This window comes from Ochlerotatus camptorhynchus, unplaced genomic scaffold, assembly GCF_037179485.1.
Source record: "Ochlerotatus camptorhynchus isolate MF236.1 unplaced genomic scaffold, CSIRO-AGI_Acam_v1.1 ptg000209l, whole genome shotgun sequence".
NCBI lineage: Eukaryota > Metazoa > Arthropoda > Insecta > Diptera > Culicidae > Ochlerotatus > Ochlerotatus camptorhynchus.
The window spans coordinates 1,797,734-1,807,456 of record NW_027040699.1 but is presented as its reverse complement, the minus strand read 5'-3'; the positions used below and the strand labels follow the sequence as shown (position 1 = coordinate 1,807,456).

Sequence of the window (9,723 nt, the reverse complement as noted above, 5' to 3'; positions counted from 1 at the left end):
CTTTGTCCGATCAACTTTGCACCACAGTGTACGTAGGTACGAAATGCTGGATTAGGGTTAATGTAATAAATTTAAGAAAAAGTTGTGTCATATCTGAATTACGGATTGTTACTAAGGTTCTTGCTTCAGGAATTGTATTGAATACCTGTCAATCAACAAAACTTACTACGGCAGCATCTGAATTCTTCAGATGTGTTAGTGCTCACAGGATAGTTCATACCAGCCACCATGGTGCTGAATTGAAACAATCAATTTGCGACAGCAGATTTCCAAAAAGTCCTAGTGTTAGTACCGTGGACCCTTGGTGAAATTGAAAAAAAAGCATATTAACGAGCAAATAAACCACAACTTGATTGTACATTTCGCTTACCAAAGCCACATCTCTTCCTTCGTTCGTTATGAATGGGCTATTTTTCAAGTTAATCCTTTAGTCAACGAAAATTGCCGCTAGAAAAACTTTGTTGGTCATAGCCATCTGACACCTCTTCTCCATGTTCGATAAGAGTGTAGTAGCTAGGTCGCTTTCCATCGTTTTCAAAACAAAACAACACTTTTCCCACATCAAGAACACAAGTTGGTCTTCCAGTTGAGTTTATTATTTCGTGTCGCATTGAGACGTCGCTTAGCGACGTCTCATTGAGAAAAGCGCATGAGCTTCGCCTCACGCGACGTCGCATGATACGCGTTCTCATGAAACGCACACATCCGGAAATGCACTGTAACTGGCGAGTACCCATTAATTGGTGAAAAAGTACCCATTTTGTGGTAGTGTATGGACCTGTCAAAAAATGCGTAAATGAAAATTTCAAATAGTGGGTACTTTTTCACCCATTTCCGAAACCTGTTCAGGGATCAAAAATGGGTACATATTTACCCATTATTGGGTGAAAAATATCTTTGTTGCACCATAACGTTGCTGACATACTTGGTTTACATTTTCGAGTACATTTGTTCCGAAAACTACAAAAAGTGATATATATGAATAGTTTAAAGAATGGTGATAGCTTCAGAAAGCTTCAAGGTAAGAAATGCTATATGATTTGAATGATTTCTTAGCTTATAACGTTTTTAAAAGCATATTTGTTTCATTCCACAAATTTGAGTCCCATAAATACATTTTAAAAAATGGGTACTTTTTTACCCAGTTACGGAAAACAATGCGTTCTGGAAATGGGTAAAAAGTACCCCATGATTTGACGTATAAGCTCTTTACCCATTAGTGGGTAAAGATGTTTTACCCATTTTATGAGTTTACCTACTTTACCGCGAAATGGGCACTTTTTCACCCATTAATGGGTACTTTCCAGTTACAGTGTGTGCTGTGCTTACAAAACAGTGCGACACACAGACATTATGAGAATGTGAGATGCGACAAAACTGAAGAGAGAGAAGCAGAGTGCTTCAAATCTCTTGCGCATGAGACTGCTATGACTATGAGACTATTCGTATTGCGTCTCGCATACGGTAGCGCGCGCACTGGAAGCCTGCCCGGAATGCCACAACTTACGCTGACGACCTCAAGCTATATTATGTTATCAACAAACCAAGTGACGCTTTAATTCTTCAAGAACAACTAGAGGCCTTCGCAGCTTGGTTATTTCCTTTGGACGAAAACGTCCACTGGCTCTCCACGACTACGTTTTAAGAGAAACCTTTCTAAAACGTGACAGCACTGTGAAAGATCTTGGAGTACTTCTTGACTCTTCACTGACGTTCAAAGATCAAGTGTCATATTCGAATGTTTATTGCTCCGGGTTATGCATCACGACATAATGCATACTTCGATTTAAATTTGTTGAAGAACGCCTTCTCCTCGCCTGCATAACCTACACAGAACATCATCTGAAGTTAATAGATTCTTTCGCGTTCACAGGAGAAAATACTAAACTAAAGCGATAATAGCGGAATATATCCTTCGCTTGGCCATAAGATCCTATACTACCCATCATCGCATATCAGTCCCATCTTTGCTTGATTTTCTATCCATATGGGACTGATATGCGATTATGGGCAGTATAGGTAATCGCGCACTTTTCTAAAAAATGTTTTCGCGTCTGTTTAGAAACAGGTCACACTTCGATCTCTAAAATTATACTCCACTATCAAAAAAAAAAAAAAAAAAAAAAAATAACTGGAAACAAGCCTTCAAAGCCTTACCTTCTGTGATAACGTAGCATTCCAAATCATGGGTCAAATAGCGATTATGTTTTCTCATGTTAATGGCCCAATCTATATTTGCAATTTCTTACCGCATCGCATCAAATTGTGAGGTATTAACGAATTTATTGTGTCAGTTGAGAACCAAGAATTTTGGTGGACAGGCGGAGAACACTACATTCAATCCTTTTATCAAGTGAGTACTTACCGTTCTTAGAAGAAATTCGATCAGGTGCTTAGACATCCGCAGCCTAAGCTTCTCTTCCGTTTCTTCGTCTTTTGTTCGGAAATCTTTAACAATCTCCAGTATTTGAAGCAGCTGCTTTTCTCTTCCTTCGCTTTGCTCTTCTTCGCTGAGGGTGGCCGTCCCGCTCAAATTTCTTGCTGCACCCATCCCTAGTTCGATGCATCCATCGTTGGTCCTCCAGCTTTTTCAGAGCTTTCAGGAGTTAATTCCCGATCAACGCGCGCCTCCTCCACCACCCTGCTGAAACAGTCCTTTGCCGAAAGAGAAAGTGCCCTCCCAGACCGAACCGGATTCTTCGATTGTTCATATTTCTCTGAATTCTTGGACGATTTTTTAGACTTCTCCGTTTTCTTCAAGTTAGCCGAATTCTTGGATTTATCGGACTTCTTAGCCTTCCTCGACTTCTTTGGTTTCTTCGGCTCCGGTCCATCTGGTGTTGCCGTCTGACTGGCGCCGATATAAGCCTTATTCTTCCGACAGTATGCAATAAACTTCTTCCAGTGCAGATTCGATCGCAAAGTCGTACTATCACCGACAACAATCATCAAAGCTTTGGCCCGAGTAATCGTAACGTTCAATCGCTTAACATCGGACAGGAAACCAACATAATTGCACTGGGACCGAACCGTGGAAATGATTATAATTTCCTTCTCACGCCCTTGGTACTGTTCAGCTGAGCCAATCTCGATACCTGTCCAGTCATGGGCCTTACACAATTCCCTCAAGTGCAACACTTGACGAGCGTATGGAGATATAATACCGATTTTGCTTTGCTCTACCTTATGTCCGTTTATACCATTGGTGAGAATATCTTTAACATAGTCCAGAACAACTTCACCTTCTTCGACATTGTACAGACTGAAACTGTTATTATCTAGTTTAATCTGCCCGGTGACGGACCGGAAGATCAGTGGGCATTTAGGATTGGGAAGTCGATGCCATCCGAGAGCCCAGTCCGTAATCTCGGGGGGAGCCTTCGCGCGCAGCTGACCATCGTAGAACGTGTTGTTGGAAAATTGCAACAGCTTTGTATGTGACCGGAAGCTATCACGGAGCTGCGTAATGACCCGCGTATCATACTTCATGGTTGTCGGATCCATCGAGTACAGATCCAGTTTCATGATGCGCTCCAGTAAAGAGGTGCAATGAGTGGTTTGCTTTAGAAAATCGTACCGAATTACGGGTCCGAGCTGCTTCGGATCGCCAGCAAGGACGATACTGGCGTGAATTTCCCCTCCGCACGTTGCCAGCTCAGCAACCGGAACCAGGGCCAAAATTTCCTTAGCACTGCCGCACTCATCAATGATTACGTAGCTGAAATGCTTATCTACAATATTGGCTTGTACCAAACGACCCGCTGTTGCCATTGTGCTCACAATCACTCGCGCAAGGTAGATATCCTCGTAGCATGGTAGATCATAGTCTTCGTCGATCAAGTTGGACACCTCCAGTATGTCGCCATCGATGTCATCTACCTTGCGAAGGCATTTCCGAGAGAAGAAACGATAAATACTCTTCTCGGGCATGCCTACCAACAGCCGAGTGGTGATTTCATTGGCCGCAAAGTTTGACGGAGCCACCACCAGGATGTTTGCGGAAGTACGTAGCCGGTAGATCTGACCGATGGCTTCCACCAGCGTGGATGATTTTCCCGTCCCTGGTGGGCCAAACAGGACGTATGGAGCCGGGAATGAAGTGCGGTTGACAATGTTCCGTACGGCCGTCATCTGTTCCTCGTTGGAGGCGATGCTCGTGCGAATCCACTGGAAGCTGTAATGGTCATAAGATGAGTGTTTCATTGTTGTAGAATTATGCTGAATACTGGTTCAAACAGAATTTGAGGTTGTCTCCCTTAAGTCCAGTGTAATTTGACCCATATCAGTCCAAAATTCAAGGAAGACAGATTCCGGTAAATGGCCCATTTATAATTCCGCCGGGAAACGTATCATTCCGGGAAATGTCACTTCAGGACACTATTATTTTGAACAATTTTACCCAGTATCTCACTTTCTGGCAGGTGCTTCGAAAAATTTGGTATATTGTAATCGTAAAATTGAACATATTTGTAGTTCTGTGACTATGGTTTCAGCTCAATTGATCATAGCTTGAGCTTGAGCTTGCTTGAGCTTGATTGACCGCCCACGGTTGCTACTCTGTTACTGCCAGATCAGCTGTAATTACACAGAGAACCAATAGACGATGCTTGGGACTAGCAATCATCCTCAATGTGTAAAAACTGGTGATCTTAAATTAGGCAATACCAGCGCCGGCCGCGCCCGAACACAGGTCAAGAAAGGAATGGGAAGGATTGTGTTGACATGACACTCGCTTTGATGGAAGCCGAGAACACCTCTGCACTTCCACGAGGAATCACTGGGATGTTGGATAAGAGGGTTGGGTTTGCAGCAGGGTTCGTTTTGGTAAACGATAAGCTGAATTAATGTCCTAACGATCATATAACGCGAAGGAGCTTGGGACTAAACCCACGGTCTTCTGCTCAGTAAGCAAAAACGTTTGCCACTAGGCAGACGAGCACCTTTTTAATCACCGAGTTGCTGTTATTACCATGTAGTCATATTAACAAATAAAAAGCAATTAAATTTAATTGCAGAAATTTTACCGAAAAGTTCAGCTGTTCAGATTTCGGTAAAAATTACCGAAGTCGGCGATAATTTTTAAGTGTGCAGGGCCTGTTCACACGATCTTATTTGGTCCTAAAACAATTTTCTCTTATCATCGAACTCATACAAGCTCGGAAAACGTTTCCGAAGTCAAGTGGACGCATTCTCAAACTGTAAATTCGCAATTCTAGACATGGTTGGACAAACTCAACAGTATCGGTCAGTCTACGGCCACAAACACAACTTACGACGTAATTTCCTCCAATGGTTTACGCTCCATACCGGAGGGGAATAGAATGTCCTCCTTCCGACATTCGGACAAAAGACTCAGCGCTTGTTGCTCCAGCTGGAATGTTTCTTTGTTGAAGTGAAACTCGATCCTAATGGCGTTGGCTCCTATTGGAATATGCTCATACAGCATAATAATAATCATCGTCGGCTCAACGCACTCTACTATGCCTTTGTAACATGCGACTGTTTGTTGAACTTCGACACTTATACAAACGAAGATGTCCTCGTCAATCAATGCTGGACGATTCTGGAACTGATCAATCTGCGAAAACGGTACGTTAATTTTGCCCAGTCAAGCTTTTACTAACATGGTACATTACATACCGATAGAGTATACAGGATCTGCTCGTATTTCGTACCATCTTTGCATTTTTTCACTTTCTTCACTGTTTTAAACTTTGGCCGTTCAATTGTATACCCTTCGAATTCGCACCGCAAATGTTCGGCTTCGATTCGATTCAGTAAGTTTAGCTGTTTTGTGTAGTTATCGATGGTGAGCGATGAAGGCTTCTTTGCATTTTCCACCTGGTGAAGGATGTGCCGTTCTTGGGGTCCATAGGTGCCTCGTTTTCTGAAATTGTTTTGGTACAAAACCTTGATTGCCTCTGGGATCACATAGGGTGGAAGTTTTGCCAATCTGAGACGAGTCCTGAAAAAAATGCCCAAACAGTCAGACTCATACTAAATCGTTAAAAAACCATCACGTAATTACCCAACAATTCGATGGTTCTTCTTTTTTGACTCCTTGAAGTGATACTGCACAACGATATCGTACGGTAGACGTTCACCATCAATCGGATTAACTGTAACCAAGAGTGAATAAACGCAATCGGCAATCAAACTGAGTCCTTCGAGATGAATCTCATCCTCGTGACAATAACCGGAAGCCATACGCAAAACTCCACCCTCGACAAATATCGGAATCAACGATTCATTGCCATCAAACACGTACACAGACTTGAGCAGAAGGGTTACAGTGGTTTGGTTTGTAATTTTCAAAAGGAAGCTTATATCAGCTCGGGGCAATTGCTCCAGATTCACCTCCACAATTTTCCGTTTTATTATATGATTGCGTTTGTCGATACTCAGCAGCGACGAAAGGTCAAATCTGTCACCATGCGATCTGATGAAGTGGTGTTGTAGCACCCTGTCCGATTGGAATGAAGTTTGGCAAAAGACGCACCATTTTCGGGAGCCCTGAAGGTCGATGTGCTGAGGATCCTGAGGATGGAATCGTACGATCGTGGTTGTTTGGTTCACATTCCAAGAGCGCACAACACCCAGATATTCCTTTCTTGTCTTCCGTTTCTGTTGGGACTTGTTCTTCTTTGATCCTCTCTTATTGTTCCCGCGTTTCTTTGCCGGACCGCTCTTGTTTGAGGCATCCTGAGCTGATTTTGGTATCTCTGGCTGACGATCCGACGGCAGCTTCTTCTTTTCTGTACAATGGCTCTTGGAAATTTCTTTCTTTTGACCAATAATGACTTCATCATCCTTTGATGCAACGTGAGCTGGTTTTGGTTGTTCTGATTGATGTTCCGATGATACTTTCTTTCCTTCTTCGTCTTCGTCATGTACTTTGGTAAGTAAAAGAGGTTAATCCCAAAAAAATGTTTTAATCCAAAGCAATACTCACCATCCGAAATCCGTCGAAAGAAATTAGTTTCCACACGACGTGCGAACTGAAGATATTATAAATATTGAAGATTTATTCAGAATAAATAAGATTCGAAAGTAACCCTAACCTTCAAACGAGAATCATATCTCCAAAATTTCCTATTTACTTAAACCTAAATACTAGCTACTTACCAGCGCGATGGATTCAAGCAGTTCGTCAAGTGTGTAATTCATGTCGTGGTTTGGTTCACAGATTGCTTAAATCATCACGGACATATTCGAAGAATAACATGAACAAAATACACAAGCTTCACAAGATAACAATATTTTGAACGAAAAGTATTAAAATTAAATACCTTTTGACGATAAGGTATTTCAAGCTGAACATTCCATTAGGTTTATTTTTTAAACGTCATTGCTATGCTTCACTTACACACTTACAACCAACGTAAAACCCTCTTAGCGTAAAACAAACACATGCTTCAGCAATCTCTACACTGAACCAAAACATCCGCCGAGATTAGTGACGTTTAACGCACACACACTAACGGGAGTCTACACGGATAGAAATCTCCTTATACCTTTTGGCAAATTTCTATTGTTGATTATTCATAAAATGTATAAGTGAACTAATAAGCAGACGCCTTGCAAAAAGTTAATGAAGATCATGTGTCAAATGAAATGTATAAGCGGTCACACATACCTTTTATGCATTCTTATAGAACTTATGTGGTTTGTCTTATGGAATGTATAAGCACAAACGAAGTGACAGACGGAGAGTTTGTGGTATAAGGTTGATGTTTTGGCAAAAATGTATAAGTGAAACACATGAATAAAATAATTGATTTTCGTTTCGTGTACACCGTGTAAAGTTGTTTATTATTTTCCTCTGGCTAACCTAAAAATGTATGAAATTAGATCTGTAAAAATGAGTTTGACTGCGATTTGTTATGTATTTTCCTCGGATTTCCACTAACACGCTCTCACATATCGCACCAATACAACCGGACGTGAAAATCTCAATACACAACAATAAATTGGCTCCTAAACAGGGTGGCCATACCTACCGATTTATCGGTAGTCCTACCGAATTTCGGGATGCCTACCGATTCACAGACAAAAGGTTCAAAACTACTGATTTTTCACTTTTCCTACCGAGAATCACAGATTTTAAGTAATCTTGAAAAATGTTCAATACCTATGTTTTGTTTTCCATGAAGTCAGTCAATTTGATCGAACGCGGTGCGTTTTGCAACTTCAATCCAAACGTCTCTGTCTCATAGCGGAGATGCTATTTTCTGTGTTTCCCTTTTTTTGGTTCCGTATTCCGTTCGTCCTACTCACACTTACTTGTTATGATTAGACTAGAGTTGGTGTATAATGAGTTACGCCTAGAGAAAAACAGTTGAACTCGCATCACTGTTTTTGAAAGATTCCCCTTCTTATCACTTGGCAACAGAGGATCTACATCAACTTCAAATGACTTCTAGCGGGAAAAATAAATAGCGGCTGTACTAAATCATTATATCAATGATTTTGTCGAATTATCTTATAAAAATAGTAGAAATTCTCATTACTGATCATTACCAATGGTATCCCATGACAATTGCGTGTTTATGATCATTTCTTCGATTATATTTTATATTTTATTGCAATACCTTTCGTGTACCTTTCATAGCATTGTAATGTTTGTTTACTTTGCACGATAGGTAGCCCGACACCGACTGTAGATTAGACTATCCAATGTGTGAGGTTGAAGAACTGATGGCTCGGTTCGAAAGTCCAAAATTGCGCGTGATTTGTTATCATCCTTCCCCCGCTCACATAGGTTTTATGTTTCGGGAAGCCTTCTTATGACGGCCTACCCGAGCAAAGTCCAGCATCAAAATGACAGCAAATTGAAATCAAATTTTGATATCAACATCAAACTGAAATCATAATTTTATTTCAGTTTACGCAATGGACAAATTTGATACCAAATTTTGTTTTCATTTTGCTGTACATTTGCTACTCAAAAATATGTTGTTGCGGGTTTGTATTCATTGCCTTAGCATAATATCCAATTGAATACTTCCGGAGAACTTTGAGATTTGGGCGTAATTACTTTTGTAAACAAACACGTCAATCGCCAATTTCTCGCAATTTGAAGAACATTCTCGCGAACAAACTATACCAAATGATAGAGGAACCATTCTTCTACCTGTTTGTGTTGTTAGATTTTAAGATAAAACTTTAATTCGCGAGAACTCGGTAAATTCATTTTTGTTTACAATAGCAATTACACCCTAATCTCAAAGTTCTCCGGACTTGTTTTGTTATCAACATGAAAAAATGATATCAAATTGAGTTTTCAGTTTGCTCTCACTGATAGCAGAATTAGTTTTCAATGTGATGTCACAGGCAGTGTTGGAAAAGTTCGCGATATTTCACGAAGTTCTCCAAGGGAAAAGTTCGCGAGTCATAGTGATTTTTTGCGAACTTTTCCATCACTGGTCACAGGAAGATTTTTTTGCTCTCAATTTTGATTTTTTAACCGTTAAAACGACCAAAATGACAGCAACCTGAGTAATCATTATAACCGAAATCACAACATCAAATTTAGATTTCAATTTGATCTCAGGCTTTGTTCGGGTACCGATAACTACCGATAAAAGTTTTGAGAAGCTACCGATATTGAAAAATAATAATCTGGCCACCCTGCTCCTAAAGGCCCAAACGCAATGTGGACGGAAGCGGAACGGAAACGGAAAGTTTGACAGTTGTCACAAATGACATCAAGATGCCTACACG

General features: G+C 40.8%; 1 protein-coding gene across 1 annotated transcript; it reads right to left on the bottom strand.

Annotated features, from left to right (window-relative positions):
* Window positions 1-2,245: 2,245 nt before the first annotated feature.
* On the bottom strand, window positions 2,246-7,352 carry LOC135703080 (putative helicase MOV-10). The gene is made up of 6 exons (XM_065224190.1): window positions 7,126-7,352; window positions 6,953-6,998; window positions 6,029-6,893; window positions 5,641-5,965; window positions 5,274-5,578; window positions 2,246-4,174 (listed from the first exon to the last, which is right to left on the bottom strand). The coding sequence occupies exons 1-6, from the start codon at window positions 7,165-7,167 to the stop codon at window positions 2,554-2,556; spliced, it is 3,204 nt and encodes a 1,067-aa protein (XP_065080262.1). The 5' UTR covers window positions 7,168-7,352; the 3' UTR covers window positions 2,246-2,553.
* Window positions 7,353-9,723: the final 2,371 nt, after the last annotated feature.

What these genes read in the sequence shown, in the direction of transcription:
- LOC135703080 (XM_065224190.1), bottom strand. Translation starts at nt 7,167, where the DNA reads ATGAATTACACACTTGACGAACTGCTTGAATCCATCGCGCTG. An exon ending in TGCTTGAATCCATCGCGCTG is followed by an intron (nt 6,999 to 7,125) that starts GTAAGTAGCTAG and finishes TAATATCTTCAG; the next exon opens with TTCGCACGTCGTGTGGAAAC. An exon ending in CCATTGGAGGAAATTACGTC is followed by an intron (nt 4,175 to 5,273) that starts GTAAGTTGTGTT and finishes TGACCATTACAG; the next exon opens with CTTCCAGTGGATTCGCACGA.